The sequence below is a fragment of the Aphis gossypii genome, chromosome 3 (genome assembly GCF_020184175.1).
Source record: "Aphis gossypii isolate Hap1 chromosome 3, ASM2018417v2, whole genome shotgun sequence".
In the NCBI taxonomy this organism is placed as follows: domain Eukaryota; kingdom Metazoa; phylum Arthropoda; class Insecta; order Hemiptera; family Aphididae; genus Aphis; species Aphis gossypii.
The window spans coordinates 25300415-25327745 of record NC_065532.1 but is presented as its reverse complement, the minus strand read 5'-3'; the positions used below and the strand labels follow the sequence as shown (position 1 = coordinate 25327745).

Below are 27331 nucleotides of genomic sequence, written 5' to 3'. Positions count from 1 at the left end.
ATACCTATATATACGAAGCGTACTGGAACGAGAAGACCACTTACCGAAATAACTATTGTGAATGGAACAGACGACACCGGCCGGCAGAGCCATTGGAAGATGGAAATAAATCGTCGAAAAAAAATTTATAGCGATTTATCGACAGGAGCGGTCATCGTAACGCGCGAAGACGAAAATCGATTGAAAGTAGAAAAAATTTATAAAAAAATTTTTCGGGCGAAAACCCACGAGTTTAGGGAAAAGTGTCGCCGGCGCGTGGGCGGCTCGCGGTCTACGGACGCGCGTGGTGTCCGACGGACAGATTATAATGGCGAGAGCGAGGGAGGGAAAGAGAGAGAGAGCGATTAAACGTTGACCGACCGTACGAGAGTGGGAATCACGGAAGAACGAGTGAGAGAGAGAGATGTGTATGTGTAAAAAATTTCGGATGAGCCGGCGAGCAAGCGATCGCGCGGGACGTACTGGTGCGCGTAATACGTTTGAGCACACCGTAAACGCGCGACGTACACCGACTGACTGACTGACTGTGAACGGTTCTCCTTCTCGCGGCGTCGGCGGCGGCGACGGCGGCGTCGTCGTCGTCGTCGTAGTCGTCGCGGCCGTCGGAGGGCGGTTGGCGGCGGCGGGTGGACGTTCGGTCGGTTGCGGGTGCTGCTGTTGCTGCCGCCGCCGACGACGACGATGGGGTTTTTAGTGGTGCCGGGCGCGCGCGCGCGCTCGCTCGTGTACGTGTGTGTGTGCCGCGCGCGCGCGCGTGTGTGTGTGTGTGTGTGACGGACGTTTCGGGCGCCGCCGTAGCCGGTGGTGGCGATTTTCCGTACGTACGCCGCACGCCCCCGCCCCGCGCGGAAGGCGCGGTGTGTCGCGCGCGGCGCGGTGGGGTGGCCCACACCTTTTGTCTCGGGCGAATCAAAAGGTTGGAAAACAAAGAACCGCCGCCGAGACGGTTCGCAGGCATGCGCCCCGGCCATTGTTATGGGCCGCCGACGTCGTCGTCGTCGGCGGCGACGACGGCAACGACGGTCCGGCCCGGCCTCCTACTACTACCACTACTACTACCACTACTACTACTATTACTACCACTATTATAGTACTATACTTCTTCTACGTCTACTACTAATACCACTATTACTGATGTTGCTGCTGCCACCGTCACAACTAGCTCCAACTACTATATAATTATTATTGTGCCGTCACGTTCACTATATAATATGCATATTATAATATTATTATTTTGCACATTCAAGTCTTAATGGTTCCAAATACAATTATTAGTCAAAAACTTATTACAATAAAGTCCTTTTTTTAAACATATTATTTCAACGGTCGGTCGTTCAAGCACCCTCGACCCCACTAAAATAACCAGGATTTTGTTATGAACAACTTTATTATATGATTTTTATTTTTTGCTTACTGGTACTTTTCGTTACTTATATATCGTTCATAAGCTGATTACAATTTCGACGTTACAATACAAAACCACGATTAACGAATTTTACATAAATCAATATTATGAAAGTTATAGATATATTGTAAAAGGATAAAATTAGATTGTCGAAACGTTTCACTAGACTTTTTACCTCCATTATAATATATTAAGTTCTGGCTCAACAAAAATAAATATAAGATTTGAAAACTTCAAATATCTATATAATATAGTGAATACGTGATTGACCCAAATGAAAATTGTGTAATTATTTAGGATAACTACGTCTACCTTAAGATACAATAAATACAAGGATGTAACGTGTAAGTTTGTTATTTCAACACTTTTTCTGAAATAGTTTGAGTATGTTTTCTCTGAACAATCTCTAGATATTATTGGTACAATTATTGTTACGTTACCCGATTATTTTTAGTTTATTCTATACTTTTTGAAAACTAATATGATACAGACCCGGTATACACTAACTTTTTCTTAAACGTCTTTTGCTATCATAATTATAATTTGTTGTTATACACTAAATATTAAAAGCTGATACGCGTATGTTTCATAGTGTGTGTGTGTGCTTATGAGACCACTCCTATACCTACGCATTTATACTTTCTACTACAAACTCAATTTTTATCGTATACATCTACGCATGTCACTATAATATATACACGTATACTGCAAGGTCTATGGCAGTCGTCTTAGACATTTACAATTTGCATTTAACGCGCACCCATTTACAAACATAATATTGCTGTCGTTTTTGTTCCGCGATCTACAATCATCAACTGTTTTTGTACCAATTATATAATATACTCATTAATGTACTTTCTACCAAACATTTATGTACATGTGTTTAATCAAATTCTTGTTACCTGTCGTTAATTTAACGGACACTGTCATTCACATCCGTTAATGATCTTAAGATAACTCCAATATTTTATTACAGAGCGTGAGCATAATATAATATAGTAACGTTTCATAATTTTTAGAATATGCGTTAATAATACCTACCAAAACTCAAAGATAATTTCTATTTTTCATACTTATGTGCAAAATAAAATGAAAAATATACATAATCATCATTTTAATTATTGGAATTAGTGCTAAAAGATGATATAATCGATAATTCCGTTACGTTACAACTCTACCAATATTTAAGTACATCTATATACGATGTACGCGGTATCGGGTATATATACCTACGCTGTGACATTAACATAATGATTAATCAATAAATATAAAGTAAGTTCTTTTGTAAAAAAAAAAAAAAATTGTTATTGACATCATCATCGTCATGTAATTGGTTAGAAAAAAATGTGTTTGTTCCTCAAAATATCTCTGTTTAAGATTAGCGTCATTGAGTTCATAAACAAAAGACGAGATGTTCATTATAGAGTACATTACATAATTTCTACCACGATAAAAAAATATTCCGGAAAAAATAGCGTCCACAGATAAGATAAATATGTTAGGCAAAAGATTTAATAATATATTACAATATATTATATAGGTAATACATTTGTTGGCTAGCAAATTTGTCGACGCATTCCGCGCACATGACATATCGTTATACTATATTAACATCATGTGATGTTTATCTCGCACGTGTACGGTGTATACATACCTATATACACTTGAAGGAAGAAATTGTATGAATTATTTATTGGGATGAACTATCACTGGCGGATTTCCCGGCTTTAACCGACCGAATAATGTCATATATATATAATATAATAAATAGGATATATAACTAAAATTACTCGAATACAGATATATTTATACTATTCATGTAACACTTAATATACCTAATATTCTGTCATTATTTTTAAGTTCCATAACTTATTTATTGTTTTATAATAATTAATACACGCACCTATATAATATATTTGTTCATTTTTTAAAGAAGAAAGTATAAGAACTCGTATTAATACAGATAATGAAAAATAAAGAATTGTACCTTTCAAATGTTAAAAATATTGGATAAAATAATGTCTTAATAATCGAGAAATATATAAATAATCGTCCTTTAAAAATAAACCATTTTTTTTTTTTTTTTTGGAAATATTGTAAAGACACGTGTACCTATAAGACATAATTATTAAGTATACTAGCATTACAATTTAAAGCAATAAAACAATAAATTTTAAATTGTATTTTTTTTTACAACGAACTATGTATTTTGACAACAGTCATCGATATATTTTATAATCACAAAAAACAAATCTATTTAATATTATGTAATGTATATTGAAATTCAATAATAATAATAAAATACATTGTGTAAGCTCGATATAATATATAAATTAAGTTAAAATATATATATTATTGTGATATAGTATTAAAAGATCAGAAGAAGGTAGGTAGGTATATATAAACTCATAAGTCAAAGTCTTGTGTCCAATCGAGCAAAAAGGTCCAGTTGGGAAAATAAAAACGTACTTGCTGAACCTTCTTAATATAATATGCTTTTCAGGTGTTTGTAGTTTCATAACGATAGTAATGTTTTCACTTTTTACCTTTACCTATCATTTTCAATATGAATTTATACACTTATCGTGATCATTTTTCATCACATGTGATTAAAAATATTAACTATAACATATATATATATATATATATATATATATATATATATAATCATAATACTGCAGAGAATAAATGGTAAATATAATACATTTTTATGTTTGTTCAAATTTAGACATTATAACGAATTCACTTCGGTGAAATTCTGTCATTTAAGTACATTAAACTAACTGATTAGTAATTTTATATTTTTCATCTTATACTTGTATTTGTACCGATCGACTGAGTCAAAATATGCGTACCAATCCCATTACGAGAAGTGAGCGAAACGATGACGACTTCAACAACTTTCTCAGAATTTATGTTATTATATTTATATTTTTTATATGGATTAAATTATTAATTAAAATTCCTAACATTAAAAAAAAAAAAAAATAATAATCATTAACAATTATTTAAAACTATTATATACTTAAATAAATGGTCAAATGTAAAAAATTATCAACATTTTTTCCCTTTATATTATAATGGGTGGGATATACATCACTTCACCTAATGACTTGCTATTTAGTATCAAATTGTAATAAACATTTTCTACTTAAACTTGGGTTAAAAAATATTCTAGCTAAACTATGAAAAATAATAAAAAAAAAAACTAAAATTTAAATCTATAAATAATGGATAAAATCAGTCATACTAAGGTAATAACTATAATATGAAAAAAGTCTTTAATTGTGATGTTCAAGTATATTTGTTTAAAACTATAATAAAGTTTCTAATTAACGAGTATAATTTTATTTTTTACCTTTTTTTTTTATACATTTTATTTTGTTTATTAAATATTATTAAGTACCTATAATACATTGACCAATATTCAATTTTATCTTTAAATCTTATTAGAGGTTATAGAGCTTTAATTGTAAAAAAATATTGGTTACCCTAATATTAGCGAATAACTCGTGAGTCAACTTAAAGTTCTGATTTTTGTTATTATAACAAATTTCAAGCTATATATGATAGAACGATAGCAATATCCGATTCATCAGTAATTTATTAGTTTTATTTATCTGTTTTAGATATAATTATTAAGAACACAGTAAAAGTAGTTGTAAGACTTGAGCACCAATTAAAAATAAACAAGTTAAAAGAATTGAACTGGGGAAAAATAAATACACTTTTCCTAGGTTTTGGCGGCGGAACCGGCGACGGCAACGGTTTGGCAGAAAACTAGACCACTGCGGCTCAAATTTATTATTATAATTTTTTCTCTCCCCCGCGCAGTGTTCTTCTTCGTAACTCTCCACCACTATGTGGTTATTATTATTACTATTATTATTATTATTTATGAAATATGATTAAATGAGTCGCTTTCACAATATATAAACGGCGGTCCTTGTTATTACTTTGTACAGCTGCCATACTGAATTGGTTGGCCCGTGACGTTTGTTTGTTTTGCGTGCTTTGCTGACTATATGCGAAACCTAAAATATCCACATCTCGAAATATCAAAAGCGATAAAAAGAAAAAAAATGAATGGTAGAAAAACTGGATTTGTCGTTTCTGTATAATTAATTTATAATAATATTATTATTAAATACGAAATAAATTATAAATATCTTTTATAACTGCGGAAGTATAATAATATACCTATAACTGAAAATTTTACTTATATATATCGAGTTTACAGTGATAGTTATTTGAATGCAAAAACTCTTGTATGATGTATAATTTAAGTACAAAAGTATACGAACATTGAGCGCCTGGTCGTGCGTATCGACCTGGGCTGGTAGGTCAAGAAAGGGTTTTGGTCTATATATATGAACGTATATAAGATGTGGCCTTTGGGGAAATAACGATCGCTTTGCTGGCCGTACCCTCGGGACGGGGCGTTATTGATAACCTCCTCCACCGGCCCCCTCCAAAACAGACAACCATTCGACCTGTGCCTCTCTCTATATCCCTCGTCACCACCCACCCGCATATAATACAGTATACATTCCTTATATTTTCCTTAACTTCCTTCCTCACCAAAGCTCTTTTCAACGTGCACATATATAAATATAAATATATATATATATATGCGCGTGCGCTCGAGTGTGTGTGTGTGTGAGAAGTATATATATGTAAAAGGAGAATATAAGGAATAAGACACAAACAGTAACAACAGTGGCGGAGAATCTAAAACAAATCTAAAAAGCAATACCCAAACTAACCGATCGTCCTGGCCGCTGCGGACGAAGGACAAGAGAGAATGAAACGGTGTCGAAAATAAAAGGACGACGATGACAACGACAACGACGACTTGCTTTATCGATCGTATTCTAAAAGCGGACGAGGGGGTCTTTTTAAATCACGTGCCCCCCTTTGTAAGCTCGAGTATACGGCCAAAGTCGAAGTAAGTAGAGTTATGCGAGGGGTGGTGAAGTCGGTGGGTTACAATTGTGGACCCGCGCAATAGGAAACACGCCCACCCGTGTCCTTCCTTTCTTATCCTCTCCTTGCCCGTGAGCAAACGGGATATCGAATACCGGGGTGGTAAAGAGATGTTAAGGGGAAACGAGTGACGAAGAGGGGTGTGCTACACACAAAACGCCCAGGGCGTCGTCGTGTAAGTACTATATATATTGTATACACATACAATACACGAACGAGCGAACGAAGCGCGAACGCGCGATAAACCGCACGACAACGGTATATAATACCCGATAACCTTTCCTTTGCATCCCCCCCACTGAACCCTACACCACCGTCAAAATATTGGTCAGGTAGCTGGGAAACAGGAAATATTGTCGATTATCCCTAGAATACATGCATGCTATACACCCTTTTGTGTGTCTTCTTCTATGTGCAGAAAGACATACGCACAAATTATATATATACTATATACATTTATTTACACAAATAATTAAGTATGAAACAATATACGTATTACGTATATTATGGTAGTTAAGCTTACCTAATATTAATATACGAAAGAACATATTTTTATTGTAAGGAAATTATATTTCCTATTTTTGATTTATAAATTTAAAACATTATTTTAATATGAAAAAAATATAAATTATTGATAATAATAATGTAATTCGAGATTTTTAAATTTTTTATAGTTATTTTAATATTTTTTGTTGAACAATACGCTTTATTAATTAATTCGCTGCTATATGCTGAATAGACTACGATGATATAATCATAACTAAATATCTATCAATTACTATTATCACTTATTATATTTTGATTTCTGTATAACATATCCCCGTAATTTTCTAATAAATTGTATAATTTCACTTAAAACTATGAAAATATCATAGTATACTATTATTAGCATACAAATATGTTCATCGATATAAATTAGACTAATTAATAATTTTATAACAATAATATTGTTATAGAAATAATACAAAAAGTTTTAATTATTGAAATATGCAAAATATATGAAAATAATTACCTTGAAAGTAAAAGTCTTGAACGCAAATAGTTGATAAGATAATCTTGTGTTAAATTTTGTTTATGATCATTGGTGTTTGAAAACATTTCTGTTAAACCTAAAAAAAAAAAATTAACATGAAAAACAAATAATATAGATAAGTATAATAGGCATACTAAATGTTTATGATGATCAATTTAATTATAGTAGTATTCTTCACAACACCATACAATAATATTTTAAAACAATATCCCAGGTTAGGTAGTATTCAAGGTGGTATTCAAGTATATTATAAATTATTACGAAATAACTAAACACTGTTTACTCTGTTGTAGTACAAACGACTATTTTTTCGTCATAGCTGGTTCAGGTAAACTCATTAAAATAATAACAATTCGTATGTTTGGCCAATGCAGTAGAATCGAATAGTTAAAAAACAACAAATCCAAGGTTTTTAAGATGACAATAAAACATACAGCAGTAGAAAAAAATTAATATTATTTCCGCGTTTTTATGTTAATTTAATATATATTTATATCAAATACATTGCATGGATAAAAAACAATAAATACTAAAATAAATTGTACATTTGTAAAACAATGATTTCATACGTGCTTTTACTATAATACGAAAGAAGGTCAAGTGGTATTTCTAGTCTTATAGAAGTAAAATTCAATCCGAAAAGGAATGCACATATTTTCTAAAAGACGGAATGCATTGGATTTTTAGAAATGTTGCCAGATTTGAACACGGTCGACGAAGGCGATGGATTTAATGTGAAATGCGGGGGAAAAAACCGATTGTGATTTTTCAGAAATGAACGAATAGAAGTAATAATGAACAGGAATTCTTGGACGGCAGTGAATGGTCGCGTGGGCGTCGAAAACCGTAACATTATAAGACTTTTAAACAGAAGTTCATTACGGCAATTAGTGTCGTGCTCGTCTTTCGACGGTGGTAAGACGGTCGAAAACAATAACGATGACGCTATACATATGCGCTTCTCAGTTTCCATATTATAATAATCTATTTTTCCTCGAGTAAGTACCTACGTCTTGTTCTCTGCCTAATAACGAGCACGAAATTACTAATTTTAATACGTCGCAGCACGCGATATTTGGTTCCCAATTAGTAGAGTTTGAATTTATATATACTATATATATATACACGTAGGCTTTCTGCACTGGAAATCATTCGGATAGGTGATTTTTATGTTCCCACACCACTCGGTTGTTTTATTCGTATTTTATTTAATTGTCCCCTTCCTATTCCAATAAATGTATGTATACACTCCTCATCCTCTTTTCAGTCGACAATCGAGTATACAATACCACGTTATTGACTGTGTTTTTTTAAGTGGCCGGAGCGATGGTGAAAAAAAAATAAAAGAACGGCACGTGAACCCCGTGTCCCTGTCGTTGGAGTAGCAGTTGCAGTAACCACGGAAGTAGCACCAGGCCACGTGTGCACCCACGTGTATGGTGTATGTGTGTCCACCGCCCCTTTGCAGGGACTTATAGTTTTTTATTTTTCATTACTATTATTATTATTATTAAGATCTCGAAGGAGTACATGAAATTACGTCGTTTTTGATTGAAGGACATTCATTATAATATTATTATTATTATTACTATCGCTGTGGATATGTATTATACTATTATACACAGTGATTTTGAATTATGCGAAGAGTTGTAAAATATTATATGATGTTATACAAAATATATTATGTACATAAAACATGGTGTTTTATTTTTTAGATGTATACAATATTATTCTGAATAATATATGTGTAATACAAATGCAAATAATTTATATTAAATCGTGTACCGTTGCGTTGTTGCGTGGATGAGCACTTAGTGAGAGGGAAGACTCATTAAAAATGTAATAATTAATCCAAAACAGCGAATGAGCACAAAGTGAATTTCATGTATGGTTGTCCCTGTTGTGTGTTTTTATATTTATTTTGTTTTTTGTTTTTTGTAACTTTTTATTTTTTAATTATTGTGTTATACCCTTGTTGTTTGCTCTTCTATCTATTCGATTTCCAGAGATATTATGTTAACGAATATAATATAATACGTTATACGAGAATAAAAAGTATATAATATAATGTATACTTTATTCACTTATTTATCGAACCCTCAGCGGCCTCAGCATAATGATGTTATAACATTATACCATATTATATACATGATAGACGATGAAACTAATAAGCAATCAAAATATTATTATTATTATATACTTAAGCTATATACATGTTTTATAATATACGTATGTGTATAAGTATATTAAATTATATGTTAGATTGAATACCTGAAAATATAGGTAACATAAAAGATAAAAACTATAAATATTTGTAAATCATGTTAGTTTGAAAAAATAGATGTTCTTTATATAACTATTTATAGGCAACCTACATAATATTTACTTTGTGATATGAAAATAATAATTGAATTCCGGATTTAACACCACAAATTTACATTTTACTATATTTCCTGATTTTTAATTTAATTAGAATCATCATAATATTTATCTCGCTTTGCATTATTTAATTAATCGTTCGTGATATTTACAGATAATAAGAAATAAATGAATTCATGATTAACTTAATTTCTAGGGGTTGCTTTAATAAGTGACTTCCTTTTTGTTTAACATACTAATTGAATTTCGAATGTTACGAATATTGCAAGTTATAATGGAATCTAAAAAATCAGATAATGAAATAGGTCCATAGTGTTGATTATATCAAAATGTTATAATTTTGTCGGGTTTAATTTAAAATATATTTATAAGTTTTATCGATTAAATCCGTAATGTTATTATTCAAGATAGTTTAAGGCTTAAGTAGATTTTCAAAACCTCCTTTCTTGTTCAACGAACCGATCATAAACAATGTGATGAGAGTAAGAAACGCAGAAAGAGCGAGAAGCAAGTCGAGAAGCGGTGAAGTGTACAGAGGGTTATAAAGATAAAAGCAAAAAGGACCCAATTTCACCCGCCACTGCTGCTATACCGTCTTTTTCAGTATAACGTAATTAAAAACTTTTGCTTGGGTACAGTAAACAAATTGCGTTGTTTTTCTAACCATTCATCCTGATGCTGTGATTCCGACATAATAATGTTTGTATACATAAAATATACATAGCATATACGTTATAGGTACGTATATAAGTTAATATTCATCACATTTATCGTCTTTTGTCACTAAAGCCATTTTTGATCTCCCATACGTTAGTTACAACGTCCCTAACAAATTCAAACTTATCGCTAGCGCATAATCTAATTATGAAAATGTTTTAGTGTTTATATATATCATTATCATTATTATTATTATTATTATTATTATTATTCTATGTATACTGTCGCAAATTGTATTTATGTTTTATGTGCGTGTGTTATTTAGTAATTAGTAATAGCTTATTAACTACCTACCTATAGTATAGACATAGGTGCTTATAATATTTAAAAGTTAAGAATTACTTATAAGATATAAGAATACAACCAAGAAGGACAACTTTTAATATTAAACATACAGGCAGTCGCGTGGCTGTACTTGACATTTAATTTATTATTGTGTAGGTACCTATGTGTGGAAGTGGAAAAATCCAACGATGTGAATATAGAAGGAATTATACATGATTAGTGATTACTTGTAAGTGATAACCTACCTAAAAAGTGTAGGCTTGTGTTAAAAAAACAAAGAATTGATTACATAATACTTAGTACTGTTATCTGTGGATTGTTTTTTATATAAGTGTTCTTAAAGTTAAGTACACGTTTAATTTAATTTCATATGAAGGTATATTAATATAACTTTATAGTACCTATACACATACTATTTAACTAAAACTTTAAACAACAATTAACTATTCATTATTATATTTTATTTGAGTAATTTTAACAAAAATCATAATATTATATTTATTTATAGCCGTTTACTTGTTTGATTTGAGAGCATAAGCTATTATAGTATAAGACATAAATATATAATATTTATTGTGTTTTTAATTTATATTAATTATCATATAGTAGAGGTTATTATTTAATTAAATAATATGACTGATAATCAAATTATATTATACATAACATAATAATATTTAGAGTTGATCAATTATTTGCTCGTCATGAAAAGTATACTGCAGAGACCCTGTATTATTAACTTATTATTATCATTATATTCTTAACCATAAACTATATAATATGTATCACCAGGCTAGAATTTAATAATATTGATTGGTTTATTTTTAGCTAATTAATAATTAAATATTAATTTTAGTGTGTTGATTAATTGTAATTTAAATGTGATTCTATCACATTAAACCATTCATTTTACCAAAGTATAAATAATAAACTATTCATATAAACAATCATATTTTCATTAAATCTGTTACCTATTAGTTCACTATTTTTTTGTTTAATTTAATTTTATTGACTAGATCTTATTTTCAAGCTTTTTGGCACCTCATAACAATTTTCCTCAATATTTATAATATTAAAAAAAAACTTCAAATTTGTCTAAATATTTTGAAAATTTTACTGTGTATTGAAAATAATAATTTACTTAATAGAATGTTCTAAATTATTACGATTTATATTTTTTCAATTTCAAAAAAAAAAAAAAAAAATACGAAATTTTTATGTTACGTATATGTGTAGGTATGTATATGTATATGTACATCCAATGTCGTCAAAATTCGGATAGTAATCTCTCAAAAACATTATAATATATTGCTTTACACTATATAATTTACATTATAATTAAATTATAGTAAAAACATTACCTAAGCGTCCTAAGCGAGTATTACACTTATAAACCTTATTAAATTAAAATTATATATATTTTTAAAAAAAAAATAAATAAAAAATTTGTGAGATTCTGACAAACCATTAAATAAAATATAACTATGGGTTAAGTTAACGGGAAACTGTAATATAGAGAATGTTTATGCACTTTTTCTACCATCGAAAACTAGATTATATATGAATTAAAAAGAAGTATCATATATTACAAAAATTCTTGTTTTTCCTTAATTTTTTTTTGATTATTTTTTATAAGTATTGAAAAATGTTTAGTTTTAAATCATCAAAATAATAACTATATCCGTTTTGCTAAAAAACGCCACTCTTAACATTGAAGATACATAATTTTTTTTAATGTCCACTGACAAACGTAGAAAAGAATAAAAATAAAAAGCATTATTGTCAAACTAATGCATTCATCGCATCACTCAAAATATATGATTTGATATGTTTTTACGTCAAAGATGCTTGTTTAGTAATAAATATTCTTTCTGTCACACATTTTACTAGGTACCCTAATTTAATAATCATTGGCCAGAAACTAACAACTTAATTATAAATAGAATTATAAATTTATTTTTAATGTAATCAATTATTTTGAAAAAAAAATAAAATCGAGCTTTCATAAAATGACTTCATATATCATAATATATAATACAAATAGATACAATAATAATAATTTAACAATATATATGTATGTTTCAACTTTATTATTAGGGTCGCGTCTCTGTATATAGTGAAGAAGTACACGCAGAATACCTACCTTATGCAGAGACAGCATCCGGTTTTGCAAATAAAATATACAATACACATATAGATATAAATAAATAAATAAATAGTGAAATAAATCAAACGGTTTGATAGTATATGTGTACACAGTACACACACACTCATATGTAAATTATAAAATCTACCTATAACAGAGAGAGCTGTTGGCGCAGTGTTTTCTTTTTGTTTCCCTCCTCTGGACCATCGCTTGTACAAGAAAAACGAATAGAATGTCGGTATATACACATTATACTATATACATCGAATGCACCGCCGCACTTTATAATACGTACACTGACTACACTGTACGCGCGTTCTTAATTAATAAGAGGGCGAGCGCGGAACGCTTTGTATTCACGGACCATTAATGATACATAGCAAACGAGTGAGGCGATAGCTCGAACGCTGTGCAGAATTGAAGAGAGGGGATGAACGTATTATTATAATAATGCGTGAAGAATTTTTTTTTATTTTATTTTTTTTGTTTTGTCAACGGAAATGCGACAGCGATGATACGACGCGTGTGCGTGTATATATATATTCGTTACACGAGTATAATAATATAATTTTTATATAATATCATATAATATGCTTTTATGAATGGACGACGGAAGACGTTGCAGTAAGCATGTGTGAGTGAATATGCGTATGTGTGTGTTTGTGTATACAGCATGAGCGCGCTCCGATTGAATGAGAGAGGAACTCGACGTGTAGCGACGGGACAGTGTTGATGATGACCGCGCAGGAGGTGGCGAAGGGATTGAGCGGCGGTGGTGGTATCACACGCACCATGACTCGTTTCCTTTGTAGCGGCCAAAAATAATACGCGTTTTTTTCATTTCTAATTTTTACATTATTATTCTCTCCTATAGTTCGGCTCACTATACAGCTCTATGGCGGACCACTTCCTCTCTTTATTTCGCGACCGCAATTGTTTTTTTTCTCTACCACCAGCGGACGTCGTCGTTAAGTCGTGGGTGAAAAATAACCGTCTTGCCACCGCTTTGTGGCTCTGATCCAGGAACTGTATATTTTAGGTTTTATGAAAAAACAAAAAAATGATATGTGTGACGATACAAAAAAACAAAAAAAAAACGATAATGATAATAACGAAATGTGACAAATTAAAAAACAAATTATAATATGGACAAAAGTGGCAGAGATGCTAATAAAAAATAAAAAAAGGTGCACAACGGTTTATTTTTAGGTGACGTACAAAAACTGGCCGGAAGTCCATCCCACCTCTACCTACCCTTCTCTCGAGGACGTTCTTTCACCGCCTACACCGTCGTTGCTGTGTATAGTTGCGTGGTTCATTAATGAGAAACAACGACGATGATAGTTTTGTGAACCTGCCCCGTTTGTTTCAACGGCTGGGAAAAATCATATGTATATATAGTTAATATAATGTTCTATAGTCTATATGGACAGTCATTATTATTCCTAAGTTACAGGCACATTGCACATATGACGTATATGGATTAGTGGAAGGCTCATTTGTCTACCGGCAACAAATTCTACAAAACCGAGGAAAAAATGATACCAATTGGGGTGGAATATAAAAATAAACGAAGTCGTAAAGAAAAAAAAACTCGGTTTTTTTTTCTTCAATTTCAATTAGGGTTAAAATTAATGAGAACAGTTTTTAAAAAGTTTACTCCTCAATATATAATTATAATTATACACAATATACAATCGTAAAGTTGCTTGCAAACAACAATAAGTAAGTGTTTTTTTTTCTTTCACTTACCTATTTGATAAGCCAACATTGTTTGTACAAAATACAAATGTATTGCATTATGTATAACTCATATAATTTTAAGTATAGTCAAATTATTTCATTTTTGAGTAGTTCGATTATAATCAATGGATCACACAAAAAAAAAAATGAAAATTGTTTATAAAAAATTGTGAAAATAAATTGACTTCGATTATCTAAAAATTGTATATCACATGTGAAGCACATTGATAATAGGTATATGCTTAAAATATTTAATTGTTTTACTATTAGTAATCCATGTAGTTGGCCGAATTAAATTAATAGAAAACGCCTTGATGCTGTGTCGTCATGCAGTTGTGCAACAGCGGTGTGTTAAGTAGAGTATATACAATTCGCCGTCGGACGGCAATCGTCTTGGTTTACAATAAACCGGTTGTATTATTGTTTTACGCGTTGAGCACAATAATAATGTACCAAATAAATTCGGAAAAAAACTATAATTATTTGATCATTACCTTTGATATGCAATAATAAGCAGAATAAAGTAAATATTTATTTAAACACTCACATGATGCTTTTGTCCCGTTATTCTGTTGTTCAGTGACGGCATCATTGTCTTTGGGTAATGATCTGCAAAACACCAAAAGTCAAAGATTAAAATAAATTCCATCGTGTATGTATTTATAAATAATATTATTATCATTATTTACAGTGGTGGATAAAATAGAAAGTAGAAACAGAATATTTTATTATCTGTTTGGATTTTTTTTATTGGAAATGTCCTTTTTTGCCGATGTCACAATTATTCACAATTGTCATACGGTGACAGATAATTATTTTATCGCCAACAAATCGGTAACATTAATGCATGCATATATGTGTACATAAGGGAGATTTGGCAGAGTTCAAGAATTTATCGATGAATAATAAGATTAATTAAAATATTGCGGACTGTAACGAATAAATAAAAAGATGCGTAATGCAATATTTCAAACTATTTGAATATAGCAACTTAAACCTTAATAGCTATCTTTCAGGTACGAGTATGTATATTGTATACGTTATGTTAAATTTATTTTAGCTCTTTGTCGGTGTTTAAATATTAATGCATATTGTAGATGCAAATTGTTGTAAAATAGTTGTGAAAAAAAAATTAAACATGTCGTCGTTACACACAACGGGTGACGGATGCGGAATACATTTTAAATTTAATATATACTTTATATTATATTATTATGCATATTATATTCTGGTTAAACTGGATTCAACTTAAATACAAAAGTCATGTCGTTTAATCAATAAGATGGTTAAATGTAGAATAATATGTAAATTTTTAAAAATAATTTAATTAACTTGTCTATACTTGGAAGCTATGCATTATTGACTCTATACTCCCTATATTATAGTAGTTCAAATAAAATTGCCAGATTATTAAGGAAAACAATTACTAATCAAGCATTGACATATTATTACTGTTGTTTTTATAAAGTAAAATACTATAATGCGTCATATATGTACGAGATATCATTAAAAATCACTGGTTTATACTAGATCAATTTTATTTTATAATCAGTATAATATGTTACTAGCAGCAAATAAGAAACAGATTTAATTAAGTCAATGATTTTTTTTTTTATGATATGTAAAACATATAAAACAGATTATTTGTATTGGATAAATACTAAATATGATAGAATAAAAAAAAAAAAATAGATTTTATATACCTAGTATTAAATATGAATTAATTGTTATTCAATGATAATTATTTATCAACATATCTTGAATATTGTTCTTTTAGAGTTTATTAATATTGATAAAATTAGAAAAAAATTAAATTTTTTAAACATGGATCATAATCGTCATATCAAGAAATTTAGAACTACGTGTATAAAAAATAAAATGTTATCATTTATCGTTATAATTATACATACGTGTCTCAGTATACTACGCAATGATAAAAAAAAAATGTTTATTTATTATTTTGTGTAACATGACACATATAATATAGGTGTATAGCATATATTACCGTACGAATTAAAATCGCGTTTAAATCACTTCATTAAGATGAGAAATAACAAAACTGAAATGAAAAACAAAACGAGAGTCGTTTAAATAATATACATATTGCCTATGCAATATTAGGTTAGGAAGGGTGGTGGTGGTGGTTTTAGCTTAAACGATTTGACCCACTTGTTGACTCCCTTTTGTTTTAACCACCCCCTATAAAAACAGAATCCTCACAGCTCACGTGTTTATATATGTATATATATATATATATATATACATAGCAGACAACAAAATAGGGTTACCACTATACTTTATGCTCACCAGCACACCGTCAAACGCAACAGGCCGCCACCACAGGGTTTCTGCTACCGCCCCTTTCCTCGACGATTGTACCAGCAGATTTACACTAGTATTGTGCATATCAAAACTTTCCCTTGTCACAATTATTATGTATTATAGTAAATTCATAATAGCTATGCGCTGTCACTTCAAAACATTCAGATTCACGTATTATTTGATTTTAAATCTAAGTTATGGGAGAATTTTATTATTAATTACTCCAAGGGTAAATATAAGGTTGGTGGAATTATTACAATATATATGTGTTTAAATTATTATAGCCATTAAATTAATTAATTGTCTCCATTTAGTTAATATCATTATATTATATACTTAAAGTGCTAATTATAGCTAAAAGTTAAAATTATACATACCCAACATATATGTTATATATATATGTAATTAGTATACTAATTCTTTTAATTGTATAAATTAATTATATTTAAACTGTTAAGCATTAAAGATAAAACTAAACTAAATTATAGAAAAGATAACTGAATCTATAATTGACAATTGTATTATAATTTATAAATTATAAATAAGCTTACATGTAAGATGATACGCTGTGCTCCAAATTTATACTTTTTAGTTTGTATTTATAAATATAAAAATTCAAATATTGAATATTCATCTTCTATTAATATTTTTTTTAGTATTAAACGTAGAAAATAAATTTAAACAATTTAAATACTTCTAAAAAACAATTTTAGCAACCTAACCTATAATAATAAATATAATAATAATGAAACAGATTGATTTTAAGCACGGTTATCTATTAGTTCTACTACTACAGTAATTTCGAGTAATAACTAATAATAATTATGTAACTTATTTATAAATTTATAGATGTAGAATTGTACATTAGGTACTATCTAGTAATACGAGTATGATAGTACAAATGTATGTTACAAAAGAATTAAACCGTACAAATTCTTCAAACAGTTATTAACTATTATTATATTATATTTAACTATATATTATTTTAATATAAGCCTACACATAATCATAAAAACACTAAAAAGGTTTTACTGCGTTATCGGCATTAATTTTTCAGTACATTATAAAATGAATATAATTTGATTGAAATTGTACTTTCAAAAATAGAATTATAGTTATACAACTGTAACTTGAAAGAATAAAACCGTAGGGGTTCTAAAATAAACAATAATATACTATACCGTAGTATAATTTACTAATTACCAATTAGAAAAGTATTTAACAATTACTACTATTTTATATTAGTACTAATTTTACTACGCTTACTTAAATTAGAATAGACATAGAAATGTGTACATTTCACCTTTATAAAACATAAAATCCATTTGTTGAATAGTACTTAGATTCTAGGTCTTCTTATTTATAGATACCTATATTATTATAATGATGATAATATTACACATAACAGCCGGACAATTTCTATATATTTTTTTTATTTCTCAACGTTCGACACGTGTGGCGGATAATAAAAAGTAATAATGATGTTAAAAATAATTGTTTTAAAATGATAGTAATAATTATCATAATAGTATTATTTATGTATTGTATAATAAATATGTTTAAGTACTTAAATAATCCCGTTAATATGCTATAATAATAATAATACCTATTATATGGCTAACTGTTTTTAATCAGTTATTTTAATGGAAAATGAAAATGGTTAACTTATGTGAAATCTACACACTTGATGATCCAAGAAAAAAGGCTTATTGTATAATCATTAAAACTGATATTGAGAAAAGGAAGTGTTTGACACAATGTCATGGAAATGTGACCAACACTGGTTGCATAAACCTGCTTACTAAATCGTTTTCCGTTTTAAAATATCCCTATAGTTAAAAGTTAAAACCATGGTCAGTATTGATTCGTATACTTTTTTAGACGGTAACATTAACGCATTAAGTAACTTTCGTCAAGGGCAAAGGTCAAATACGCTGTTTAGTGTATGCCGTTTCACACATCACGTTATCATACTTATATTAAATACATATTACGTTTTATAGGTATTAGGTGGTGACCTATTATATTAAGTAAATAATATATTATTAAATGCGTTAGAGATTGCATTATTAGTTATCATAACGTTACATCGTGTTCATAAGAACAACAAAATTAAACATTTGACAGTCTTCGAAATTTATTTGATAATATACATTCATAGGTATATACTGATGTGGTGAAATATGATACCCACCCGCATTTGTATCTTCACCATAGAAGTGCTTAACATAACAAATTTACGTTCGGCAATTCAAATTCAAATTCCTCAACACCTATGTTTAAACTTTATAATATATTGATCTATATTCATAAAACTAATGAGTGACAGCATTGTCTGTGTTTCTATATAAAATTTGATATTTTAATTTTAAAGCAAAAATATGCATTTTTAAAATTATATAATATTTTACATGCATAATTTGTTTTTTAAATTAAAATATCAAAAATATAACCTCCTAAACACAAAAAATGCTGTCACCGTTAGGTGGATACATTTTATTAGTTAATAAATTATATAAAATGGAAAGTAATGGACTAATGGTAAACTCAAACAATATTGATTGGAAATTATATTCTCGATTTAAAATTTAAAATTAATAATAGGCTTAAATACATATAATATTGTATTTTTTTTATCCATTTATTTTAAATTTTCATACAATAAAAGATTGCTACTTTTGTTAATAATACTTATTGTAGTCATAATCGATGTTATACGTTTAGATACGTGGTTATTGGGTAGTTCTGAGCACATTACAAGTATAATAATAATAACGATTATTGGAAAATAACCTCGGTGTGATTTTCGTCATAGGCTATAATATTATAGTCTGTTTCGTCCCGTTGTTATCGCATACCTATATAATGCGTTTAATATACTAAAACACTGTACATATAATTATCACGGCCAAAATGTATAATAATTGATAATAATATTGCAACGGTCCGTGAACCCGATTGACCCTGATCGTCGTGAAAAATATACGCGTTTCATCAGTTAAGAAAACAGAAAAAATATAAAATAAAAAGATCAAGTATAATATGTACTTATTTATAAATGAAAAAAATTTCCACTAAGATGAGAAGGAAAAAAAGGACGTGACAGATTACTACTGACCGTATATGTGCACAGTATAAAATATAATATATTATATTTATACTTGTATGGTTTTTTAACCTTCCACGGCTAATGATGACAATAAACGGATCACGTGCTGCCGTCTTCTCGTCTTCACAGTGGTTATTATATACCTAACAGTTTCAATATTATTATTATTATTATTATTTTAAGTAATGTTTAAAGGGTGAGTGGATATTACTAACTTGAACCAATTAAAAAGAAACTAAAACCTATTTGTTGAGATATAATCAAATTAGTGACTATAAAATATATGAATAAATACAGGTACTATAGTATTATAAAAATACTTCGAATTATCAATTTCAATAACATATGACAGCTTAGCCAGTAAAAAAGGGTGGTCATGTGGCCTTTAACCATATTTGTTTGAAAAATGTTTTATTGTATATTATGAGGTATGATACAGAGTAGGTATGTAAAATATAATATATTGTATAATATAGCCACATAGGAAGCCGATAAGTAGTATAACTATATATTTTACAGTCTAGCTATTTTAAATAATTTATTTAAACAATTAAAATAGTAAATATTGATTTGCATTGACTATAGGTAGTTTATAAAAAAATAATTAAAAATTAAAGAAAATATTCATTTCATGGTGTATAAACACTCTCGTGAAAGGTAATGAACAAAAGTTTAATCCTAGACCAAGAGTCTTTTGGCTGAAATGTCGTCAATCGGTGAACTTACATATTATGTTCCAATTAAAACTATGCAATATTAAGCTTATAACATGAAAAAAAATACACAAAAATGGTATAAACTAGAATTAGGCGTTGGAGACTGGAGTAAATATAGCCATAACAACGTATTTATTTATTTTTTTAAATTGACTGACATAAAATATCTTGGCTACGGAAATATAGTCAGAATAGATATTTATCTATTCTATCCATAGAGTTAGATTAAGTTTCCGCTACACCGCGTCGTGTTCCATTTATTCGATACGTATAGATCATACAGTATTGGTAGGTATAAGATGTTAGGTAACAGCTAGTTAATTATATACATTATGGCTTGTGTTGCGTAACAATACAATGCAATAATAAAGATTATCCATTAAAAAAATTTAATATTATTATGAATTTAGTAAAAATCTTATAAAAACAATAATTGACTTGTATAAATGAATCCAAACAGGTTTCAATTTTTCTATATGAATTTTTTCAACTAAAGTTCAAACGAGTAATTCTCAGAATGGGTATCTAATTATACCACGAAATCCTATCGGAAGCGTGTCTTACTTAAGACGCGCGTTATTATCCTTTGGAATATTTACTAACGATACCCGAAGGGGTTATGGGCACGCAACGAACAGCAAGTAAAAAGATATTCTCAACTAACCATTTTTCTGCCTATATAATATATTATGAACAATATATTCGTACGTTTTAAGAATTATTTTGTTTTTTTTTTTGTTTAGTCATTATTATATGTGCGCAGGTAATAAGCTCGACGGTATATCAAATAATGAGAGCGCGTCTGTTGTTACATTATTATATTAATATACCTAGTGAATTTTTTTTCAGTTACACCGATTATAATAATACTCGTACATGCGTATTCATTTATGTATATGTATAATACATTACATACAACGAGAAGGCTACTATATACAACAGTACCTACTACTATTGCTTACTACTACTTACAACTATAATACTATATATATATATACATATAATAATAGGATATAGACAGGTATACCTACTACGCATGTATAATAATATTATATAGGTACCTGGACGACTCGGGTAATGGACTAGTGACAGGCGCCCATCAATCTGTTGCCAACAATCGGACCCGTTTGTTTTCGGACAAACATTTTATCCATTAGTGTATTTTTTCGCCCCCCTTCCCGTAGATGCTTACCACCAGGCCGTCACGCCCTAACTTGCTCGTCCTTCGCCGCTGTACGCCGCGACTGTACAGACCCATTCAACGCGCGTGCACTTCTATCAGTATATATATATGTACATCACACATACTATAATATATATCTATTAATAATAATACTTATACTCGTATAATTCCGAGTGTTTGTGTACACCGATCGTTAGCCCCGCACAACGTTAATGGCTTACATATTATTTCTTTTTTTAGTTTGTAACAACACTCAATTGTCATGTAGACTCTCTTCCTATCTCATAGTCTATATAGCATACACACTTCTAATCTATCGGTTCGACATATTAAATTTGTCTCTTTTCTTGCAGATTTTCTGCACAGATTAACGAAATTCCTCTACGAATCGACAGTTGTGATGAAAGAAATGAAACCTTATAATGGGTATATTGACAGAATATTTAATTACGACTTAGCTACAGAATGAAACGATTTAAAAAAAAAAAATAATAATAACATTATTTTATACTTGCTTGTGTATTTACAATGAAATTTCTGTCATTAAACAATGTCATTATTCTCTGACATGTGTTTAATAATATTTAAAAGTTAGCAATTCTTGCACATCGTAATATATAATATATACACACAACTGTTTATTATAGCAATAAGGATTACTACATTTGTTAACAACACAGACATTATAATATATGCATGCACGATAAAAATATAAGTGGTATTTTAAATTACTGAAATAAATATTATTCTTATGCTCATATTTTATAATTAACATAAAATTATCAGCATGTTTAAAATGATTAATCCTCAGATGAACATATAGGTGCTTAAAAACACTACATAATACCATCAAGTGTAGTTTATCTATACAATGTTTAAGTTTAGACGTTTTTTTGATTTTTACAAACCTAAACTAAGGTGGTTCGAATAGTTAAAATGTATTAATTTTAATAATTATGATTCTATATTCTAATAATACACTACAGTTAGATCTACTTGCAAAAATAAATTCGTTTATGAAAACTATAATTGCGTATTTAAAAAAAAAAAAAAAAAACAATTTGGTTATTATTATATTATAATTAATAACGTGTAATAATTTGATTGAAACGTGAACATAAATTTATAATAGTATAATAACTGCGAAGTTACAAGTGGTCATATTGTATTATGCTCATAAAAAAAGTCGAATTTATAATTATTCCGCGCACGTATATATTATTATATTTTATATCATCATGACATCATTATAATAGGTATCTACAATATTTTTCGTATGACAATATATGACATGATTTTGTCTCAATTTATCAACAACATCAACATTTAATGTACATATTATTTTATTTAAAAAAGTTTTCAGATAGCTCCCATCAGTGGCGTAACTTGGGGTATTTCTTTTTTTTTTTACTTAAGGGTGGAAAATATAATAAATATTTTTATAATTGTAGTATTGTGCCACCTTAATATCCATTTGGAGAATTTAAGAGGAATTGACACTCCTCTTCAAATAGTTTATCATTTTATTATGTATAATAATAATAATAAAATATATTATGAGACCAGAAAATAAAGCGTGTCAGATTTGTAGAATTCCTAAGATCCTAACGAAACTGAAACATATCGTGTAAAGGTATTGGGATCGCAAAGAAGCGTTAAACATATTTTTACCGAAGAGTCCGACCGGACCGAGTTGGAAATCGGCACGCCTACGTGACTGCTATCTGTTGTTTCGGCCGCAAGCGAAACACATGTGAAACTTAGTCCTGGATGCGAGCACAATAAACCGAATCGAATACGGTTGATTTGGCTTGTTTAATGATTGTGTTATATGTTAGCATAGGTAATGCATGGTAGTGATCATAATATTCGAAACTATGATCCACAAGTTTTAGGTTAATAAAAATATAATAATAATAGGTAATAAACACGTGAAAGTTACAGATAATAGCAGCCAGAACAGTAGGGCCATTGAACTATTCAAACTATATGCGTAATTTCGTAAACAATATGAATACTGAAATTTATTTAATAGCAAATAAGTATTTATATATATGCACATTATTCCTTACACGATGTACACATTATGAATCTATTTGGGTGAATAAAGAATATCAGTTGGCGTCGTATAAAGGCTGATTTCTAGATACTAATATTATACAGAAGAACTATAAATTATAATTTACAGTCTAATGAAAGCCAGACATATATCAAATCTTCGGCGAGGATAGTATACATACTAAAACATATAGTGTGGTTATATTATTATGATAATTTATAATCAAACCACTGCTGTCGATGCGTCGATGCCGCACAGGTAGTAACCAAGTAATTATTACTATTAAATCAATACGCCCGAAATTCTTAGAAGGATACACGTAATGATATACGTATGTCGTGTACTCACGCGTTATTATATTATACAACAAGGACGTGGTTGACATCACACGGAAAATTGGTACGAATGAGTCTTGAAAAGGATAATAATATTATGACCATCATAGCGTTGTACAAAATAGTTCGCGATCGATATAACAATGATATAACATCTACATGTTAAGTAATTTTATAATATTAGGTACAATAAAATAATATTATTAAGTACTTAATTTTTTTTTTATGTTAATAATAATGTAGTTGTTTTTACGGTACATAATCTGCACGAAGGAGTGGTTATAACATGACGTATCGTATTCATGAAACTAATAATCTATTTCTTAGAATAATATTTAAATATACTATTTTTACGTGGATTTTTATTTCAGCGGAAATGCGCAGTCAGAATGAAATGTGCCCACAACAAAGTGTTCTACATCAATTATTTTAGACATATGATAACATTAAATATACATAACACGTATAATATAATAGTACAATAGGTAGGTACAATCCGCACCGACGGAATACGATCAAATCGATCAAGACGACCGAAAACTAATATTCGGTCTTACGTCGGACTCGAAACATAATAACACTATGTAATATTGTACTGCTGACCGCAATAGTGTAGCATTATATTATTATTTGTGGTACTGAAATATGACATACAAGCGATGATATTATAAACCTCAGCCGGCTCGAGGGTGTTGAAAATAAGAAAAAATAAGTATAATACGGGAAAGCTTTTCTTTTTTCTTACTTTTTTTTTTTTTTTTTGTAAAGTAATCGGTGGTGCGACATTGAGGAAGTGTTAATAACACACCGGGGCTGGTGGTCGGGTGGAGCAGACCCCGCGCGTAATGCCTCGGAGGCTTTTGTATAAAAGTCTAAGCTCACCCCGCGCAACCGTACAGCCGCAGCAACCGATGGTATAAGGGGTGCGCTCGCGAAGGGACTATACGTATTAAATATGTGACGACTCGGCGGCGCGCTTTCACCGAACAGCAACGTAATCTTTCAATATGGGCCCGCCATCATCATTACCACCATACACACGCACACATAGACATATATACACACACACAAGCTGATATGGAACACTGCGCCGTTGTCGTATTGACACTCTCTGCGGACGGCTTTACGGCAACGACATACGAGTTATATACAGTGTACACGTATTACATACATATTATATATATATATAATACGCACATCTCTTTAGGTCTGTGAGCGCGTGTATGTATACTCTAATCCTCGAGAAGTCTGTGAAATTGACTCTCTTCTCTCTCTATATATATATATCCGATAGTGAGCAGATTATTACGTGTATTGCGACGGCGTAGCACTCGTCGTTGCCGTTGTACTATCGCATACTTGTCTAATATATATATATAATAATAATATGTACAATATAACATAATATAATATTATCCGACAATGCATGCGTATAGTATAATATTATAATATAGTCGCCAATTATTTTGCGCACATGATGTATACGAATACTCGCTCAGCGGGCGACGGCCGCTTGCGCAATATATGTGTCGTCGATAATACGCCCGCGAAAAATATTAAATGGGATGAAGAAGGGGTATTATTTTCACCCGATGCTTATGCCGGTGATCGGAAGGTACCTACGTCTTTTTTGAGACTAGTGCACTTTAATATCCCATGTCGCTATAATATGCATGTAAGTATTATATATAGATACATACTTAGGTATTTTAATATCCATATTATCCAAACGCCGTTTTGTAACGACACAATAATGAATCGTAATACTATATTAAAATTTTTTATTAATTTGACAGACCACTTTTGAGAAAATTTAACGTATTATTATTGTTAGTAAAAATTATATATATATATTATTTGAATAGCGAGACAAAAAAGTGAAACACGTCATCATGGACGGATGAACGTCTTTGGTATTTTTCCCGGAGATAGGCCCTTCTACTCACAATACCGATTAAATAGTGTTTTAATGCACTAAACAGTAATTATTATTATAATAAAATGTATATGGTTGGTTTAAATGAATTAATAATATCTGATATTGAAAAACGTCTGCACGGAAACTAAAAGGGTCTTATCGTCGTATCTGAGACGCAACGGGCATTCTCACGTAGGTGACTTACTTTGCGGAAGAAGAAAAACAATCTTTCTTAACCCTATATACATACAATTTTTAACATCCGTAGGATGTGCATATGTGACGCGGTGGCGGAGCCGCTGTGGTTGTCTAATATATTATTTTATGAGACGTTTGTCTCGCCGTGAGGAACATATGGATCATATGGATGGATGAAAGAATAAAAAAAATAAAAAGAATTATTACACAATATATACGCGCAGTGATATTTAAATAGATACCTACTTGTAACTGCAGCACACTGCGTGCGCGATGTATGACATTTCGCTGTTGCTTTATTTTATAATATACTCCAACCTATATACATTTGATGGTCGCCTAAACCCTTTCCTCTATCGTAGCGGCGGTATTTTGATTTATGTAGGCTACTTAGGACCTCCCCTGGGACCCTCCCTCCTTGATATGAAATATGTGTACAGTTCTACAGCATCAACCGCTTTGATTTGTCTACCGTGTAACCAGCTTTGTCTAAACGGCCCGTGAACGATTTGTCATTTATAATTATTTATGTGCACACACTGCACACTGCTACTGAAAAACACACACGTCGCTATATCCTCTTATTATCGTTATATAATAAATTATATTTTATGGCTGCACATGATCTATATACTTATAATTATTATTCACGCGTATTTTTTCCTAGGGCTAACCATTATTATTATTATCGTCGTTATTATTTGTGTACACGCAAGCTATGTCTATACTTTGTAGGTTGGGTGATCGTCTGGCGTGTATATATAAAGGGTATTACAAGTATTCACGCATTTATTATTATT

The 27331-nt window shown here is 30.1% G+C and overlaps 1 protein-coding gene across 2 annotated transcripts in view; it reads right to left on the bottom strand.

The window, feature by feature from the left end:
• LOC114131492 (transcription factor SOX-5) overlaps positions 1 to 27331 on the bottom strand; it is a 157551-nt gene that overhangs the window by 57847 nt on the left and 72373 nt on the right. For both annotated transcript variants that reach the window (XM_050202476.1, XM_050202477.1), the window contains exons 3-4: positions 15239 to 15300; positions 7404 to 7500 (exon numbers count right to left, since the gene is read on the bottom strand). In XM_050202476.1, coding sequence (XP_050058433.1) covers positions 7404 to 7489 — 86 coding nt within the window. In that variant the 5' untranslated portion in view covers positions 7490 to 7500; positions 15239 to 15300. The remainder of the gene's footprint in view (positions 1 to 7403; positions 7501 to 15238; positions 15301 to 27331) is intronic.